Source organism: Chenopodium album, chromosome 14 (assembly GCF_948465745.1).
Source record: "Chenopodium album chromosome 14, dcCheAlbu1.1, whole genome shotgun sequence".
NCBI lineage: Eukaryota > Viridiplantae > Streptophyta > Magnoliopsida > Caryophyllales > Amaranthaceae > Chenopodium > Chenopodium album.
Window position 1 is genome coordinate 46,476,384 of NC_137847.1, and position 20,210 is coordinate 46,496,593.

At 32.2% G+C, this 20,210-nt stretch overlaps 2 protein-coding genes, 1 long non-coding RNA gene and 1 other non-coding gene across 5 annotated transcripts in view; all 4 read right to left on the reverse strand.

The window, feature by feature from the left end:
- Positions 1-823: 823 nt before the first annotated feature.
- On the reverse strand, positions 824-897 carry TRNAI-UAU (transfer RNA isoleucine (anticodon UAU)). The gene has a single exon. It is a non-coding gene; the product is annotated as a tRNA-Ile (tRNA).
- A 2,619-nt stretch (positions 898-3,516) lies between these two features.
- On the reverse strand, positions 3,517-5,831 carry LOC145579351 (uncharacterized). The gene is made up of 3 exons (XR_014099136.1): positions 5,420-5,831; positions 4,142-4,188; positions 3,517-3,792 (listed from the first exon to the last, which is right to left on the reverse strand). It is a non-coding gene; the product is annotated as an uncharacterized LOC145579351 (long non-coding RNA).
- A 932-nt stretch (positions 5,832-6,763) lies between these two features.
- Positions 6,764-12,643, reverse strand: LOC145579352 (uncharacterized). 2 transcript variants are annotated; one of them, XM_081636587.1, is made up of 7 exons: positions 12,416-12,643; positions 11,790-11,996; positions 11,626-11,665; positions 11,443-11,523; positions 8,832-9,018; positions 7,489-7,756; positions 6,764-7,146 (listed from the first exon to the last, which is right to left on the reverse strand). In XM_081636587.1, exons 2-7 carry the CDS (start codon positions 11,862-11,864, stop codon positions 6,940-6,942), a joined length of 858 nt encoding a protein of 285 aa, XP_081492713.1. In that variant the 5' UTR covers positions 11,865-11,996; positions 12,416-12,643; the 3' UTR covers positions 6,764-6,939. The 2 variants fall into 2 exon arrangements, with proteins under 2 accessions (XP_081492713.1, XP_081492714.1); XM_081636588.1 differs by having other exon boundaries at positions 11,790-11,999.
- A 4,246-nt stretch (positions 12,644-16,889) lies between these two features.
- Positions 16,890-20,210, reverse strand: part of LOC145580298 (putative pre-mRNA-splicing factor ATP-dependent RNA helicase DEAH9) — a 44,630-nt gene continuing 41,309 nt past the window's right edge. The window contains exons 19-22 of the mRNA XM_081637722.1: positions 19,849-19,935; positions 18,358-18,411; positions 18,159-18,238; positions 16,890-17,233 (exon numbers count right to left, since the gene is read on the reverse strand). Of these exons, the coding sequence (XP_081493848.1) occupies positions 17,077-17,233; positions 18,159-18,238; positions 18,358-18,411; positions 19,849-19,935 (378 nt within the window). The 3' untranslated portion in view covers positions 16,890-17,076. The remainder of the gene's footprint in view (positions 17,234-18,158; positions 18,239-18,357; positions 18,412-19,848; positions 19,936-20,210) is intronic.

Genomic DNA, 20,210 nt, shown 5'->3' on the forward strand with positions numbered 1-20,210 from the left:
TACACAAGGTTGTCGTAAGTATCAGTTTATAAGTTCACTTAATAAACTTTTTCATTGAATAAGATTCCAATGCATAGTAATATACAATGATCGTGATTTTGCATGAATTGTTAGGAAATTAAATGATCTATTATTTTAGAGAGATCTCTTAAAAAAATCCAAACCTAATTACATGATTTGTTAGGAAAATAAATAAATGATAAAAGTATAATCAATTAATCACCCACAAACCAAAATAGATGGACCAATCTTAAGAAGCGAAAGCCCTCCACCAACTACGCAATTAATCAACTTCATTTGATTAATTTTGACAGACCATTATCAAATTGACACCAGACCAACCAAATGACAGGGGTTTTAGATAAAGATGCCATTCCATTCCATTTAATTATTATTTTTCGTTTATTATAAATTTGATAATTATTAATTATCAACGTGTTTAATAATTTTAACTAACAAAGTAACAAACTCATTTTTTTTTTTTTTGAAATGTTTGATACAGTCATCATATCTCATATGGAATATATCTGAGGTGTGAGACAAAAAAATATGGTGAAATTCTGACTATTTTTGGTTATACTTGTATTTTCTTGGGTTTTGTTGGCCGTTGATTCCGGGTCCGATGAAAAAGCTTGGGAATTACTTGAAATTTGGACCGTCTATTTTTTCAAAAAAATAAAATGAAACACTGGCATTCTCCTCGATTTGAACGACGTAGCGTTGAAAAGCATAAAAAGACAATTGTGGGCCCTACTACCTTTGACGGAAATTGAGAGTTTTGAAATGATTTATTTTAAAACAAAAATGAAATACATTTAAATTTTGGTCCCGGCGGGGCTCGAACCCGCGACCTTCGGCTCATAAGACCAACGCTCTAACCAACTGAGCTACGGGACCTATGTTAATAAATATTATCTTTTAATTTAATTATATTAAAATATTATGGTTTATTTATATTTTAATAATAAAATCGCGATATATTATCATACTACAATAACTACGCCACATTTGGACTTAAAAAAACTTTTCTGTAAAGCTCGAAATGTACCAAATATTTTGAATAAAGACTATCAGGTTCAATTTAAAAATGTTCTAAAATCTTGAAAGCAAGCACCATAATATTGAAATAAAATTGCTCCTTAGTACTCCATGTTTTAAGATGAGTTATAAAATCAAAAAAAGACGATACAAAAAAAAAAAAAAAAAAAAAAAAAAAAAAAAAAAATCTATATTACTCCCTGTCAACATTTTTAAACTCTTAGTTGATGATTTTTATTAATAATTAAATAAATAATTATTCCAATACCATAAACTCTTTTTCTTAAACTTGATTGTAACTTGTAAGTATCTCATTAGTTGACAGAATATATCTAATCCATAAGTATGTGAAATCAGTTAAAATTAGCAAAACTCGGTCTTGTGGTAAGATTGAGTCTTCAATTTTCATTAGAGGCACTTGAGGATAGGGCTTTGTCTCAACTCTCCCTCTAATTTAAAGTGTTTAGCCCACAAAATCGGTTAGGTTGACCAAAAAAATATATCATGGTTATAATTGTGAATTGATAATGTCTATAGGTAGACTAAAAACACATTATTAATAATTGCTATAAACAACAATAATACTTCTTCCGTTCCACAATGATACTCTTACTTTGATCAAATTTGTCTCACAAAAGGATTCTAAACATTATTGTGGAACAAAGGGAGTACCAAACTACATCATATCTACTATTGGACAAAAACCTAATTTAACAACAAATAGCTCTTCAAAAGTATTTCAACTTGTAACTGCCTAAGGCCCCGTTCTTTAGAGCTGCTCTGCTCTGCTTTGCTCTGCTGAAATCTGCTCTGCTTTGCTCTGCTGAAATTTGCTCTGCTCTGCTTCAATCTGCTCTGCCCTGCTCTGCTCTGCTCTGCTCTGCTTAAAATTAATACTTAATATTGAATTATTATAATAATAATGTATATTTAATAAAAATAATAATAAATAATTAATACTTAATGTAATAATAATTAATATTTAATAATAATAAATAAATAAATAATATTTATTAATAATACTTAATATTTATTAATAATAATACTTCCTCCGTTTTCTTTTACTTGCAACAAAGCCTTGTGGCACGTGTTTTGAGCTCTGGTTTATGTAATGTAAATGGACAAATTTTTTATTATAATTTTTACAAATGATACTTAACTCTATTCTAATTTTCGTGTAAAAATTATATTGATAAAATCGCTCGTTTACCCTCACTAATCATCTCCTAAAACTGCGTGCTTAAAAGGTGTGTTGCAAGTAAAAGAAAACGGAGGAAGTATATAATTAATATTTAATAATAATACAATTAATATTTAATAATAATAATAATAATATTAATAATAATATAATTAATATTTAATAATAATATAATTAATATTTAATAATATTAATATTATTAATAATAATAATTAATTTTTAATAATAAAATTTAATGATTATAATAATAGTAATAATAGTAGTAGTAGTAGTTGTAGTAGTAGTAGTAATAATAATAATAATAATAATAATAATAATAATAATAATAATAATAATAATAATATTTAATATTTAATAACAATAATAAAGCATTACAATTATTATTATAGTATTAGTAGTAGTAGTAGTAGTAGTAGTAATAATAATAATAATAATAATAATAATAATAATAATAATAATAATAATAATAATAATAGTAATAATAACAATATTAGTAATAATAATAATAATAATAATAATAATAATAATGAAATCTGCTCTGCTCTGCTCGGCTCTGCTTTGCTCTGCTTCAATTTGCTCTGCTCTGCTCTGTTTTGCTGAAATCTGCTCTGCTCTGCTCTGCTGAAATCTGCTCTGCTCTGCCCAGAAGCTCAAAAGAACACGGCCTAAGTATCGAATGTACCGCAATTTTCTAAGTGTCATTCAAAATAAGCTATTGATTGCGCAATTTGTGAATTTTTTTCGCCATAGTTAATATAGGACATGTATTAATTATATATAAGAGATTCAGGAAAAGTTAGAAAAAGGAGAAGGATGATAACGTAGATATGGAAGAACCGAAGAAGCATATAGAAAACATGCTTGTTAATTGTTAGCATTAATCATAAAAATTCAAAAGATAAGAGTTCGCTATGTAAAAAAAAAAAAAGTACGTATTATTTGGTGTAGTTGGTACGTAGATGTTTCACCTCGACTCCTACCTCTAATGGATTCTTTGGGCAGAGATTCCTAGATTTTATTCACTACTTCTGTAACCTTTAAAACAGAATGAGTTATAGCTTTTGGGATCAAACTAGTTAGTGACCCGGGCAATGCCCCGGGATTTTTTGTTTCTTTGTTGTTTGTAGATATTGTGATGTTTCGAGCTTATACTTTTTTTAAAAATATTACTCCATATTACACAAAGTTAGTTAATCAGTTGTTGTGTGACGATTTTATTTAATTCCACTATGTTGTCTTGCTAGAATTTTGTACCTATAATTTGCAAGTTTTTTCATTTATAAATAGCATATATATTGAAAATTAAATAGCAATAATAAAATCCCGTAAATGCATAAGTAATAGTTAGAGTAATTAACAATACCATACTTGATTGCTAATTTTTACATTCAGTAGGATATATTATTTATCAAGTAAATCATTTATACTCTATCTATGTCTCATTTTTTTCATTTTGTGATGCATCTTCGTTATTTGCTAGAAGTTGTTTTTCTTCTGTATCTTCTCCTTGCATAAGATTCTTTCCAGAGTTGAGAAGCTTCGTTTGTTCAGTTTTCCTGTACAAATTCAACTATCATGGCAATGAAATTATTTTTATAAAGTCCTTCTATAAAGTCCTCATAAACAACGCAGGTTGAGCTATTATGTAGTTGTCACTTATGAGCTAGAATTATAAAGTCCTTCTATAAAGTCCTCAGAAACTGATTTAATAATAATAAAATTGATGTAATCACATACATGAAAGGGTGGTAATTGAGCTAGAATTTCACTTGATCAAAAGTGACAATGAGAGATTAGCCAACTATACACAGTAAACATAGCTTTGTTCATAATACATAGACACCTAAAAGGAAATATATGCATTATATTTTTAAAAAATTGATTTGCATAGTAAGAAGAAAGTACCTTCGGCTATTGGAATGAAGTGTCACTGAAATTAGCCTCAAACAACTCTGCAAATTCCAACACTAAAAAATGAAATTAATGAAAATAACAGAACAAATGATGGTTTTGATCAAGTTTTTAAGTTAGGGTGGTTTTGGGATTAGTCTGAATAGGTTTTTCATTTGTATTATTAGTTTTACGGACTAAAAATGCATTGTTCGTGCCTAATAAATTGACAACCCCCCCCCCCCAAAAAAAGAAACTTTTAGGTGATTTTTTTAATCACTCCACGACAATAGGTACTATCACAAGTCAATAAAATGAGGATACTTTCAGAGCAAAATTTTAAACACTTTTAAACACTTTTGCTTGATCACTTGACCGAAAGAACTACAAACAAAATTTAATGAAATATGTAAACCTTTATAACGTTGTGACAACTTTGTAGCATAATATGGTTAGTTTTATAGTGAAAGGTTGAGTGGTAGTACTAATGTCACACATATTAATTCAGCCATTAATTCCACAAATTTAGCCAGAAAAAATTTAACTGTTAACTGTTATAACATGAGACAATTCAATAGTTTAGTCTTATTATTTTTTTTTCGGCAATTCTAATCTATATCTATACTTATATATTAAAAAACGTTCCTAAAACATAATATGTTCCACGTGTCACCTTTTTCAAGTTCGACATGTCAGCAATATGCGCCACATGTGATTATAAACATGATATGTCACTTTCACATGTATTTGGTTTACATCTAAAAAATGATTATAACAAGACTTGAACTCAAGACCAATAAGTCTTAAGTTAAGAGTCTTACCATTTTAGCCATTTATTAATTGTGTTTTTTTATCCAACAAAATTATAGTTAACTAAGATAAGTTAATTTGTGTCTTATTATACTATTTGTTTCCATTATGTAATTATTGAGTTTGACAACTAAAAATGTTTATAGCAAGACTTAAACTCAAAGCTAACAAGTCTTACTATCTAAATAGTCGAATTTGATTAGCAAATTAAACAAGTACAAACTAGCAACCAGAGGCATCGCTCGGGCCACTCACTAGTTACTCTTAAAATGATTGAATACTTTAGTGAGTCAAAAATTGATAATATTGTAGTCACAAATCTTCAGAACGATTACTTATTCAACTCATTTAAAATCATCTCAATTATTCTATTTAATAATATTGATTAAACAATCAAGGCAATTAAATGATTTTATTTCACAATCAAGACAATTAAAACCCAAATATCACTTAGGATACTTCTCAAAATCATAGATCGGTTACCTCTTTTTGAGGGGTTGTAAACCATCAAGTGAAACATTGACGGCGTCAGCAGCCGACGACCTATCCTCCACCATGATGGACATGGCCTTCCCGTCCTTTAGTATGCCTACCACCTTGTCCGAATTCATGGTTCGTGATAATTGTTGGAATTTTTTTGGGTAGAACCATGAAGATTCCATATTGTTTTGATACCAAAATCAAAGATTTGGGACTTTATTTGGGTTGTTTATGTTTCGTGAAGAACAATGACTATTCACTTTCAATGGATTGTTAGAGGAAGAAGACAACCTTTCTTTTTTATTTATTCTTTTACAATTTTATATTTTTTAAGAAAGAAATGCATAAATATTATATTGCTATTTGTCTGTGAAGTATTTTATTAGAAAGAAATAACGTGGTCATGTATTACAATGACTTGAATGCATTTGAGGGATTTTTTGTATTTTTTTTTTAAATATAGATATCAATTGCTATTTTAATAGGGTGCATAAATATTGTTTTTTTTTTTTTTTTTTTTTTTTTTTTTTTTTTTTTTTTGAGAAATAAATATTGTTATTTTAATAGGGTGAATAAGGTGAAAAGGTTTGATGATGTGGTAGTTTTGCTGACTTGGCTTAATTAGGGGGGAAAATTGACATGTGGCGAATTGTAAGTCCTTGCATTTGAGTTTTAATAATATTGATATTGATAAGCTCCTCTCCCAATTCCTAACCATTTAAAAAAGGCTTGGCAATCAACCATATCAATTACTTCAATGGTTGGTAACTTGGTATAGCTTGATTAATGCCTAAATTGTCAATAGTCATTGCATATCATGAATAAAATAATGAATCTTCTGTATAGGTATTAGGTACCATGTTTCCTTCATAATGGAAGTACAGTTATTGCTATATACTTATTTTCACTGGATGAGTACTTCTTGCTCTTTATTACAATTATGATACCAATTCTCCATTTCTGCGGAACTCTCTCTTAGGCTTTATTTGGTTGGGCGAAAAACACTTAAAAGTGATTTTCCCATCATCAAAGAGGAAATGGTAAGTTATGTAACTAGGAATTTTAATCCTTTCTTTGGTACTTTGATGGAAAATCAACAAAAACGAAGATTTTCTGCCTGGGGAGCGATGGGAGGGAAGGGAAGAGAAGAAGTGAAAGGTAAAGAAGCAATTCCATGTTTTATATTATTCGAAAAACAGTAAAACCACTTAGCAAAGTTGAAATTTGAATGCCATTAACCTTTTGAATTTTGATAAAACATCTGTAAATAAACGCTTGAAATCCAAGCTGCAGGCATATATTCGTAATACAGCCAACCGGATGAGCTAAACTGAAAAAAAGCGACCAAACTCAACATTATTCAAACATATATCACCAAAATTGAATGAATACAATAAGTTTGGACAATGTCTCTCCCTTTGTTAAATTGACAGCCAAATTTCAGGCTTAAATTTACCTTTGTGTTGCTATATAGCTACAATCATATTCATTGAAACATCTATCTAGTTGCTGTTTCTCCATAGTTAAACTGATACCGTGAATAGGTAGATCTTAAGAGCAATTGCCAAAGCTACTTGCAACAAAAATATTGCAACAACGATGAGGAACCACCTTTCACCAGCTGACTCGATGTGTGCCTTGAGATTAAGGGCAACAAAGCTTGCAGACATAAACCCGGCCACACCTGCAATCACCCATCTGAATATATCCAGGGGTACAACAGACAAACACTGCATCCAAAGGACACCATCAGTAATAAGATTAATTAAACAAATGAGTTCATAAACTAAGAAAAATTCTGGGCAAAGGGACCACTATTGTATATTAGATTCCTCTGATCCTATAAGAACAGGACAAATACAAAAACGGACCAGTTATTCAATTAGATTCTGATTTGCAGTAAATATATAAACAATATAGCCACTGATTATAGATAAGAAAGTTGCTAACTAGATGTTACTTCCATCATCAAGACAAAGCCGCTATTTATCGAGACAATTTGTTCATAATGAAGTTCAGTATCAAATTATATACACTAGTTTTCTCTCAGAGTAAATCAGAAGAGAGCTTACCAATGCAGGGACGAACACAAACAAGGAATAACCATACAAGCAGAGCAATTGGACGAAGCCAGATGGAGCAGAGAAATACTTCAGCACCAAATAAAGGCACAGAGGCACGACCATCACATAACCATAGAACAAACCGGCAGACCATGTCACAAGGCTTATGTCATAATTCCAGTCTTTGCTTTGTAGCTTGTTTGACACATAAGTAACAAATGTACCGATGGATGCGGCGATGAATATTAGAGTAGTGCATATCCAAAATGGACCATACCTGCCCAACATACAGCAAATAGAAACTGTCACCAGCTGCACGAGAGGGACTGAAATGATTCATCTGCCATATTCTCAAAAATAAAATACTTCCTCCGTTCTTTTATTATTGCACCACTAGCCTTTTTAGGAAGTTTCACAAATATTGCACCATTTCCTCTTTAGGAAAAAAAATTATTTGTGTTCACACTACAAATACCCAACATACCCTTGCTTTTTCACACTTACTTTTTAGTTTATCAATATGCCACATGGGCAATTTTGTATTTTTACCTTTCTCTCTCTTACTTTTTTCCACTACCAAAATATTTGTACCCAACCCCTATGGTGCAATAATAAAAAAACGGAGGAAGTACTAACAAGATTCAGCATGGATATGAAGCTAGAAAATATAGGCCCATAATTCACACTGTAAACTTCCACTTGATTTAACGCACATGTAGGAAAATCGAAACGTATAAACTAAACTCAATAGACAGCCTGCATTTAGAAATGACAATTTCTCCCTCCCTACCTCCCTCTCTCCCTACCTCTATTCACATTCTAAATCTTCCACTTGATGTAAAACATGCATAGGAAAATTAAAGCCTGTATTACCAATGTGACAACTAAATCCTGGCAATAGTAGTAACAACATGCAAATACTTCCAAAAGAAATTCCTCAGCTCACTTCATATTCCATACTCAGGCATCTTAATGAGAACTAGCACACCCAATCACCATGCAAGGAGGCAGCTTTCTTGCCACAGCACAGAAAGTGCAAGCAAAATAGTGCCAGGCATGAAAATTATTCATTATTTTTCCTTCCACGCAAGTCTTCCAAGACAAAATTTTATGCTCCCAAGTCCTACCAATTCCACGGCACATTCACACCACTAGATTAACTTTCTTGAATTTGACTGGAGGCCGGAATTTTGTTAAAGGGTATTATTACAAAGCTCCAAGTTTCCAAGAAAGAAAAACATTTTATCAACTCATTCAAGTGATACTGAAAACCACCACAAATACAAAGTTAAATATTATTCAACTTCCCAGAGTCATTGACATTATCATATAACAACAATAATCAAACTTACAAATCTGGGCTGTTGGAGATCAGTTCTGTGAAATTCCCTTTCCATGGAAATAGTGATTCTTTAATCCTCTCCAAGACATCAGAAGTATCAACATCAAAATATGGTTGATAAGCAGCAATACTGAATATCCCAAACCAACCACTTGATTGAGGCGCATCAGATCCACCACCTGGTTTGGAGAATGTGTCTGATAAGAATGATACAGAATTAGTAAGAGCAAGGATCTATTACAAAAAAGTTATAACATCTTGTAAGTTATGTAAATTAAAAAAAAAGCTGCATAAAACCTAATGCTCAAAAGGTATACAATTTCCACAAGGAAAGAAAAGGCAATGCAGAAGTTTGATGTGGAAAAAAAATTCAGACCTATGAATAAAAATCAAAGGCTAATTCAGAAAATTTGAGGTTGAAAAATAGGAGCAAAAAGTTAAGGCTCTTGCTTGCCTTGTATATCCATGGATAGGCCTGATAACCAGGAAGATGGATGGGACAAGACAGCTGAAAACTTAGAGATCAATTCGTCAAAGTGGCAAGTGACCATTGTTTTTCTTTCAGTTTCCTTATTTGTTTATTAACCTTTTTCAGATATTCTTTCTCTCCCTCATTTCCCACCATTTTAACCTTCACTCTCTATGAATGTATATGACATAAACTCCTACCATTCGAAAATTCATAGTAAAGTATATTCCATACATTTCTAATACTTTGTGCCCAAATATAAGAAAGTTCCTATATCCAAAAAATTAAAGGTCATGGTGACCTTGACACTTATTTCTGGTCTGGATGAAAATCTAGTAATGTAGTTTAAGCTTACTTTGGAAATTAACAAATTTTGCCTAAATTTACAGCGCTACTTGGCACTTATTTCTGGTCTATAGTAAATCTAATAATGTAGTATAGCTGTATAGGTGTACTTGGGACGATATTAATTATTGCCTGAATTTACAATGCTAAAATACTATTCCTACATTCAACTTTTAAGAACTTGAATAAGATTATTATCATGAGGTTTAGTTATTCAAGGATATGAGCACCAAATATACTTGTAAACGTGAATCAAGTTAGGAATTTTGCCAAAAGCCCATAATGTTTAGTGCTCTTAATTGTTTAGGTATTTGTACTCTTAGCTTTAGCCCATGATTTAACAGTCATTACATACAAAAGTTTACTAATGATATGGCAATCAAGAAGTTGGTCTTAAAACTTTTATATTCAGGGTATTCTTTTAATTGTTTTTAGTAAGTACTAATGAAATAAATAGGAAGATAATTTATAAGCCCTTTTGAAAAATCATCCATCTTGCACACATCCTTTCCCACCAAGGACCCTAAGCGCCAAGTTGCTTCTCATACTTTGTGAAAAATGTGTTCTACCTTGAAAGAAGGGAAAAAAAAGGGAATGAAGCAGTTAAGTCACCCCAGAACCAAATTCCAGTAGCATGGGGATGAGAGGGGGGGGGGGGGGGGGGGGGAGGGATCTATGTATGAGCCCCATCCATACGAATTAAAACTCTGATATTGGTGTAATAATATTATAAATGTAAGGTTTTCTACAATAGACCCTAGCTCATCTAAAAATTTGGTTGCATATAAGGTTGTGCAAGTTCATAGAAATCGGCAAAGGTTAAGATAAGAGAGAGAGAGCGCAAAAACAAACAGACTAGAATAGAGTGAGAAGAACAAAAGAGAACAAAGGGAGTAGTTCATTGAAAACCTTTCAATTAAAATTAATAAAACATAAAAGAAAGACCATGTGAAAAGTGAAGAAAAGTATTTTTATCGATGGCTGAAAAGGGAGTACAAGCATCATGAACAAGCTGTTTCACGAATGTAACATGAAATAAAATCTGCTTTGATACATATTATAGATAGAATCGTTGAGTAATATAAAGTTTATAGACCTTTGCCCCATGAAGTCAAACCTCTAAGAGGGTTTAAAGCAGCGCATAGGGATTTAAATATTAAAGAGAAGGGATTCATGAGATGATACAGTATAAACCTTCAAAAGATTTAACCTTGTAAATTACCATGAAATTCAAGACTTATATCCTAGGAAATGCTTTAAGAGTCGTAAAATCTGAGTTGACAGTAGTTGAAATCTCCCAAAAAACTATAGAAGCACAAATACAAAACCTCACTATGCACTCAACCAAAGTTAGATGTAATTACAACACAATGCAGTCAACAAAAAGATAGAATATTGGTTCCTGAGAGCTCAAAAGTAATTATTAATCTCAATGGAATTCCCTTAAATTCCCCCTAAGGATTGCAAATCAAAAAAGGTGAATGAATAACATGAAAGTGAAAATTTTTTTAGCCTAAAATAGCAAACTAGGTAGCAAATTGTGAACCCATACCCAATCTCATATTAATGAATAAGGTTACTAGGTTAGTACTGTAATTGGAGCCAAGAGGCAGAAGGTTTCGTCCTTGGGTTACTCAATTTGTTGGGACTTTTATTTGTGCAATATAAAGATGTATAATCCTTCCTTTTCAGGGGGGAAAATTTTCAAAAGAAATTCACATAAATTTCAAAACTTGAATTCTAAATGATGCGGCTGAAAAATAAACCTAAAGATCATAGAAATATCCATAAAAAGAGTTCAACACACCATCAGCATCCCGAGGAGGACGGGAACCACTGGCGATCTTTCCTGTCGCTTCTGATGGAGGAAATGTCTGAAGATTTGAATCTGATGTCAACCATAAGAATAATAAAAGACAGTTAACAATTTGGTAATAATTCGGACATCAGATTAAAATTTGCAAAAAGGAATGCAGGTGAAGAGCTTTACCAGCAAATTTAACCGACACATGACCAGAATCTCCAACTGCCTGAAAATAACAGGGAAGAGATAAAATCAACAACAAACTAAGAAGAATATGCGACACTGAAGAAATTCTAATATCAGGTCAAAAGTGAAGCAATTGATCACTGGAAAGGGAAAAGAAATTTAACTGGAACAGATCCGGAGACAGATCCTCCTCCAGAGACGTTTTGATTGTCAATGGTAGTGTAATTGCCGGACATCATATTTGCTTTCGTGATTTAAGAGCGGAAATTGAAGATAAATTTTGATAGAGCACTCTATCTATCGCGATCACACGTTCTTCAAGAACTCGGGATTCTCGGTTTCTCACAAGTCACAATCCTCCGAAATCAAGGCTACTGACAACAAGCAACTACTTAAGTAAATTTGTGTAACTCAGCGCTAATCAAAGTAAATTTTACAATAACAAGTTAACAACATATACTACGTTCGCCATGATTTCGTTGTCACATTACTGGTTCAAATTACACTATCAACATAATAATTAATCAATCGAATAAGTTTCTTCACTACATGGAGTAATTGCTTAGGTTTGAGCTTCAATTAATTGATTTGCATCAAATTTTGGCGTGAATTGCGTAAACAAAATTAGGTAATTCAAAATCTCAACAAACAAATCAGCTAAAATTCAAACATACATTTCAAAATGTCAACAAACACTACAGTTCCAATCAATTACAAGCATAATTCGCAATGCGAACACATTATGAAGAAATACTGATCATAAATTAGAAAAAATTGAAAGAGAACTTACAAGTTGGAAAATTGGAGGAGAGAGAATTGGCGGAGATTGAGATCTAGAGAGTGAGATTGAGAGAGAGCAGATCCAGAATTACGGTGCCGGAGAAATGGGGAATTGTTGAAGGAGGAGAGAGAAAATAGAGACAGATGGAAAAAAAGGGTGCGAAATTAGCCGAGTTCAGACGTCGGAGAGATTGGTGACGAGTAGGAACGAGATCTAGTCTAGAACCTAAAACGTGATATGAACTCTTAGGATGTCAAAGGTGGGTAAAGAGCAGTGGCGGATCCAGGATTTGTGAAATGGGGGTACGAAATGAATTTCGATAAAAAAAAAAATTTACAAAATAATGTAAATTGCAATAATTTTTTCTTAACTAAATTTTGAATTAATAAATCATAAATCATTTTACTTTGTATTACTAATGGCGTGTACAATACATCCCATCCTCCGACGATAGGTCTTATTATTGAGTTACTAAATATGCTTGGGAAAGGGAAAAAAAAAAAAAAGGAGATTATCTAAGAGACCTGTTATCTGGAACAACAGGTCTCTTAGATTGAAAAAATACTAATCTCCCGCTGCAGAAATTAAAATTATCACAAAGAGGCTAAGAGACCTGTTTTTTAAGTAGGCGGTCTCTTTGATGCTACACAAAAAGGCGGGCTTAATAACTAACTACATAACAGAACCTAAGAGACCACCTCTTTGATAAAGGCGGTCTCTTTTTGTAACAGTTTGTATTTTTTTTTTTTTTGGCAGAATGGGGGTACAACTGTAACTCTATGTACCCCCCTAGATCCGCCAGTGGTAAAGAGTCACATGACTCGGGTGATCTCGTTAATTTGGTAAGTGTCTAACGGGTATCTTCGTGTTGTCTTATTTCAGTTCGTCTTTAAATATTTTTTTTTATTTTTTATTTTTTGGTGTTTAGAAAGCTACAATGGTGGGGTGAGAATCGATTTCAGAATTTCCTGAAATTGAGAAGGAAGCTCTAAACACTTGAACTATCCCTCACTCTCAGGTCGTCACTAAATAATGGTTTTTGTGAAAAAGAAATCAAATATTAATTTATCTCCCTCTTTTTTCTAAAAAAAAAAAATCTAAAGAATCTAAATACATAAACATAACAATCGGCTTGTTGTAGTAACTGTGTAAATTAAATCCAAGCAATCAACATCAATCGTAATCCTGCAAAACTTGAGCTTGTCTTTCAAAGTAGTTAAGTAGGTAAAAAAAAACTTGTTAAGGATATCAAAAACCTATATCATAACATAAAATTAAAAAAGCCAAAAACTTTAAAGAAACAAAGATTGAGGTTATTCCCCAACAAATTTCGATGTAAGCCCGTTAAAAATCAAATGGAGGCTAGGGTTTAGAAGAGAGACGAAGGGAGGTTAGGGCTTGAAAAATTTTCAATATGATTTTATTTTGATTTAGATTTTTTTTTTCTTCTTCTTAAATTAATGTGAATGGAACTTAAGGAGTATTAGATTTGATTGGTTCAGATCAGTCTTACCTTTATATTATGTTTACACCTGATTGTACTTAATTAGCTATAACTAAATTGATATACTACCTCCGATTTTTTTTAGTTGCAACTTTGGGGTATTATTATTAGCCTTGAAAATTAATTTTTAAAAGGTGGAAAGAACACACTTAATATGACTCTATCAAATATCAATTACTCTTTACCTTGTTTACCATCTCTCTAAAAATTACTAAATATTTTATAAATACCCACCTACTTTATACATAGTTGATAAAGTGAAAAGTTAGATTTGAGACAAGCTCTATGAGACGGAGGGAATTTACAAGAATAAAAATGGAAATTTGGTTAAAATATAATTCAAATTCGTTCTATAATTGTTGATGAGAACTCGTAAGATCAAATATGGAATTTACATAACACAAACTATTGCGTCAGTTCGGATTGACCAAATGTTTCGTTAGTTGAGCGGGTTTTTGCTTTATATCAATAATCCCTTCCACCGATGCATTATTATTGGCGGTGGTATCGTTGACGACGAGAAACTCGTTGATTGTTGATGATATTTGTCCATGATTTATGCTTGAATTGGCTTGATAATTGCTTGAGATTCTCAGATATTTCGAAAAATGCCCAAAAAAATCGATTTGAAATTAATTGTCCTATGTGATTGTATGTTGAATTGTGAGCGTTCTGATAACAAATGGATGTATTTTGGTTGAGAAATGAGCATGTTAACTTATACCCATAAACTTAGTATGGGACCTTCAATGGTGGTTCGGCCATTGTTGACCTTCAATGGGAGGAAGATAATTATTGTATTTGTTTATTTTAAAAATAAAGATTACTAAATATAAAATATGTATAATTTTATTCATTCATTGTCTAGATGATGTCATCTAAAGGCCGGATGACATCATGTATTGTGTCTAAAATATTATCTATACGATGGATGATATCTCCTATATTGTTATTTTTTATATCCTCTATTATTTTTATGATACGAGTATGTTCTATAAGTTGGATGATATCCTCTATTGTTTTGATGATATCCTCTATTGTTTTTATTATATCTGCTATAAGTTGGATGATATCCTCTATTGGTTCTATGAAATAAGCTAAATGATATCATCTGTTGTGTATATAATATCATCTATAGATTACATGATATCCTCTATTGGTTACATGATATCATTTATAATTGTGTTTATGATATCCTCTATTACCTGGATGATATCCTCTATTGGCTGTATAATACTCCATCTGTTTTTTTTTAAATGCATCAATTCCCATTTTGGGGTGTTTTTTTTAAATGCACCATTTCTATCTTTAGTAACTTTAAACTATATTTTATTATTTCTCTCTTCTATAATACTCCACCTGAAATATTTTAGCATTTCTCTCTCTTTCATGGGCCCCATTTATATAATTATATAAATCAATCTCTCTCACATACTATTTATTTCATGACTTACATTGTACTTTTATCAAAATAAATTAATCACCCACTTGCCTCACTTGCACAATATTATATCAAAACAAATAACTTTCCTAAAACTCCGTGTAAATGCAAGTGATGCATTTTTAAAAAAAAATTGGAGGGAGTATCATTTTTTATTATGTCTATGATATCTTTTATTGTCTTGATGATATCTACTATTGGCTATATGATATCATTTATAATTGTGTCTATGATGATATCATCTAACAAACTGTAGTATCCTCTACAAAGATAAACTTCATATCATCTATCAAATACTACATATCCTATACCAAACAACAAATATTCTACAACAAAACTGTACGTATCCTCTATTAAATAACACATGTCCTCCAACAAATTGTACACATCCTCTATTAAATAATACATATCCTGATCAAATACTGCATATCATATATATATTTGACGCACGAATTGTTTGATACAGCTTGGCCGCAACCAATACCTTCTCTTTACATAATGACCAATTGACCATTGCTTATCATCTTTCCCCTCCCTTCTTTTTATAAAGTGATTAGTACTTCCTCCGTTTTTGTTCTTCCTACTTTGATCAATTTTTTCTCATAAAAAGATTTCGAGTAGGATGAACTTTTAGAAACAAAGAGAGTGATAATTTAATTTGTTTGAATAATCTTTAAGCCACTTTTTGATTTGTGTCACCTTTGCCATTTTATTTCTTCTCTCTTATTTTAATTTTCATTTTGTATACCTTTTAATCTACGGTCTCTCCTCTCTCAATTCAGCTTCTATCTCCCCCCATCTATTAGACGATCCAATGCATCCTATTCTCCATTATCAAATGGTTGTTCTTTTCATCACTCGGTTTGAGCCCATGACCTCATGTTATAATATCAATCCAATGAGACAACTTATAGCACTAAGGTAATTCAAAAACTAATAATATACTTACTAATTTTAATAATCTAATGCTCAGCTTATAGTTTTATGTACGATGATCTAAAGCAAAAAGGAATTGGAATATTGAGAACTATTGCTTTTAACGAAGTATTTTTCAATTAGGCAAAAAGATGTTGGCTATACTCATTTCCCCAGTTGGTTACTATAGCACTTTAAGTATAACGAATGATGCCAAAAGATAGTTGAGCATTCCACAATACACTAGTTAATAGGGCAATCTTATTACAGCAGATCAGGATTCAGCATTTTCTACCTTCTCTAATGACAAGATCTAAAACCGCCGTTGAATGAAAATATGATGCAAGTGCATTGCAGAATTCACTTGTAAACGTTGTAACACTGGTAATTTCTTTAAGTTACAATGCCTACCAGTACTTTTATTTTCAAAGATTAAATTAGTCTTAACCACTGAGCATGTACAAAAACTCAGTAACGGTTGGATAGCATCATGCCGGAAACCAATAAGAACAATTCAAGGGAAAAGAAGACATTAAGTGCAGATCTAAACTCTTCTTGTTTATGACAACATCACTATTTTCTGCTGAAGCAAAATAAGAAAAATTCATCATTGTACTTGGGACTTTTATCTTGAATTACCATTCCTCAACTGATAAGTAAGTTATCTCTGAATCATTGTTGGAGAAATTTTACAGAGGGCTTCAAACTAATGTAACAACACTTTTGCATCTGATACGTACAAAAAGAATATACAGTCCCTATGCATGCTAATCATGATGTTCAACCAGGTATAAGTTCTCTAGTATGCAGTTACCTAGGCAAAATAGCACTGGAACCAGGCCCTTGATACTGATAATAATGCGGGGCAACCTCTACAAGCCATGTAGGATCTATCGTCACAACATTGCGCATGTATCGACAATCAGTCGAGACGAGAGAATAGTATACAACCCACTTTGGGTTGACTCTGCAAGCAGACAGTATAAAGTTTTAGCACCTTTAAAAAAACAGTTTGTATGGACAGTTACAGCACCAAGAACTTAAGATAAAAAACAAGCATAGCAAACTTAAGATAAATCACTAGTTATAGCACCAAGAACTTTTGTGATCGACAGTTTTCAGCCTTGAGTTAGCAGCGTATGAGAAAATTAAAATAAATTGGACAGAGGATAGATGTCAGGAAGCACAGATGCCAGGCAATAGAAAAGATCAAAGAAAACGAACTTGGTCCTGATATCAGGGAACTACAGCAATAGGGATTTCCAAGAATATGAACAGACAAAGAGACCACCCCCCCCCCCCCCCCCCCCCCTCTTTTCTTAATTTTGGAACATAAGACGGGGGATATAGAGAGCCCCAGTAATGTCATATAAGTTGAGCACCCTGTAGTCCACAAAGATTACATGAGATGAGCTTTGGCTACCAAATGCCTAACACGTAAGCGGATACCAAAAATTTCTACGTGCCTTCCAAGTTTTCATCTCCCTCTGTACTGGATAAATTCTCTCCAACGTTGACATGGATAATTAGGAGTGGCAATGACTGCAATGTGAGTAGTGAACTTATCCATACACATTTCCCATTAGAAAATCACCAACCTCTTTTAAAATTCAGTCATAGAAGGGGCATACATGAAAATATTTACAGTAGAACATTATTGCCTTGAAAGTGAATGAGGATCTTCATTTCAGATTAATCATGGAATATATTTTGGGATGGAGATTATATTTTTACAAATTCCAAGACAGACTAAGGTCAAAATTCACAGCATCACAAAGTTTTACAGTCTTAAATCAAAGAACTTGCAATATCACATTACTTCAACATAGTAGTATAGCTTAACGATAAGAGCATGAACACAATAATAGGGGAAGAACAAGTTTTTCACCAACCTGAACAAAACAGATGAAGGGTGGATATAAACATCCTGAGAAGTACGGACAGTCTTGTATTTTCCTTCATGACTGTATGTCTGATAATAATATTAAAATAAGAATTTGTGAAAGACATAAATTAAAAATAATTTTCAGAAATTACAGAGCACAGTAAAAACTTTTCCAAAGGCTTTTCAAAAAATATTGTTACACTCACTTCCAAATGACAAGCATTAGCAAAAAATCCAGCAGTTATTGCCTTTCTTACAACCTGCAAGTTATATCAAGAGTTATGATCAGATTTCAAGCTACAGTATAGTGTGAATTACTAAAAGCCACATATAGCTTAAAAAAAGAAAAGGTGTTCCAAGTTAGAGGTTGCAAATATGAGGAAATGAGGATTGTCATAAAGGCTGTATGTTCATGTGACGAGCAGATGGCATTAAGAATCAAATTAAGCAGGAAAACCAACAGAGATAAAAAGGTGACAGCCACAAGGAGATAGTTTGCACATGCACGTGAATGTATTTGAGAAACCATCAAAAAAAGGTAAAGAAAGATACTAGCAGCTCAGGATTTTTGCCCAACACTTAGATCTCACAAAGTCTTGCTGTTTGAGCTGGATAAATTTTGTTAGTGTCAACCAATCATATTTTCTTCAAAAAGCAGTTTGCTCATAACATAGCAACTAAGGATCTATTTACTGAAACCAAACTTCATTCGAATAGTATGCCCCAACTTGATGTTGGGTTTGGCAGTTGAAAGGAGTGGTAAAGTGGCAGATGCGAACAAGTTAGAGCGAACTGAGGCTTAATACATGTGTGGTATGACGGTTTTCATGGCTAAATATGGAATCACAAAAGTATTTATGCTATAGGTTTAATTTGATGGGTATAGTAATAGTTCCCCTTACTTGAGGGTAGTAGATTCCATCCATCTGTTACCCTCCTCAATCTCCCTCCCATTCTCTCATTTGATTCAAATCCAATTCACAGTAATACCAAAAAATCCATTAAAAAGGTTAATATCATTACCCTACCCTTCTCTCATTCAATTTCATTATAGCCCATTTCCTCCAATCTTACCGAACGCACCCTACATAACTGCTCTACTTGATAGCGGGTATGGCTTAAAATGACCCCACTTGATGTATGCCTTGGCAATCAAAAGAAAGATAAAGGAAGTAGATGCAAATACAAATGAGGGAAGCTAGGCTAGTGAGCTGCTTTCCTATATGAAATTATGTAATAGGCATAGGCCAAATTTAATGTTCGCTAAAAAAGAAACAGAGGTAGATATGAAACCAGCTAAGGAAATGTTAGTTGGTAAATAGCTCTAATTGATGTACAATTGTACACATTGTTGAAAATAATGCTCAAAGTTAGTAAATTAGTGATCCTTAATTTTAGGAACATGATCAGTTTATGCATATTATTCATGGGTATAAGCTGCGGTGCTTATTTTTAGTAATCTAGTGTGTTTTATGTAGCCTATAAAAGGTCTTGATGTAGTCCATGCTCCATGATAGATAATAATACTAGTGCTTTACTGCATCTGAATTTACAAGTTTGAAGTGAAGCACTAACGTGTAATGATTACCATCACAAGTAAATCGAATTGAGTAACTAAAACTAAAAACTCCAGATGCCAGATAACTACAAACCATCAAGAGGTTTTGTTTTACAGGAAAAGAAGATATTATATCTACCTGTATATCTCTGTCACAAGATTTTAAGACTATACCCAGCCGCTGTGCCGTTCTTTTGAGTTGTTCTCTGGTCTCCAGAACTTTTTTCTGCCAAAGACAAAATTCCCCAGAAATAAGACAGTCATAACTCAATTTTTTAAAATATTAAATTACTTTTTAACATAAATCTAAACTTAAGGAGAGCTTTTAAAATAATTGTTCACACCAATGATAACTAACAGGAAAAAACAAACACAACAATAATGCACGATAAAAAGGCAAAGGAAAACAAGAGAGGACAAGGATGACATATGTCATTTATTATATTGTGGACCCATGTTATCATGATGCACTTTGTTGTCCCGAATGAACATAAAGTTCAA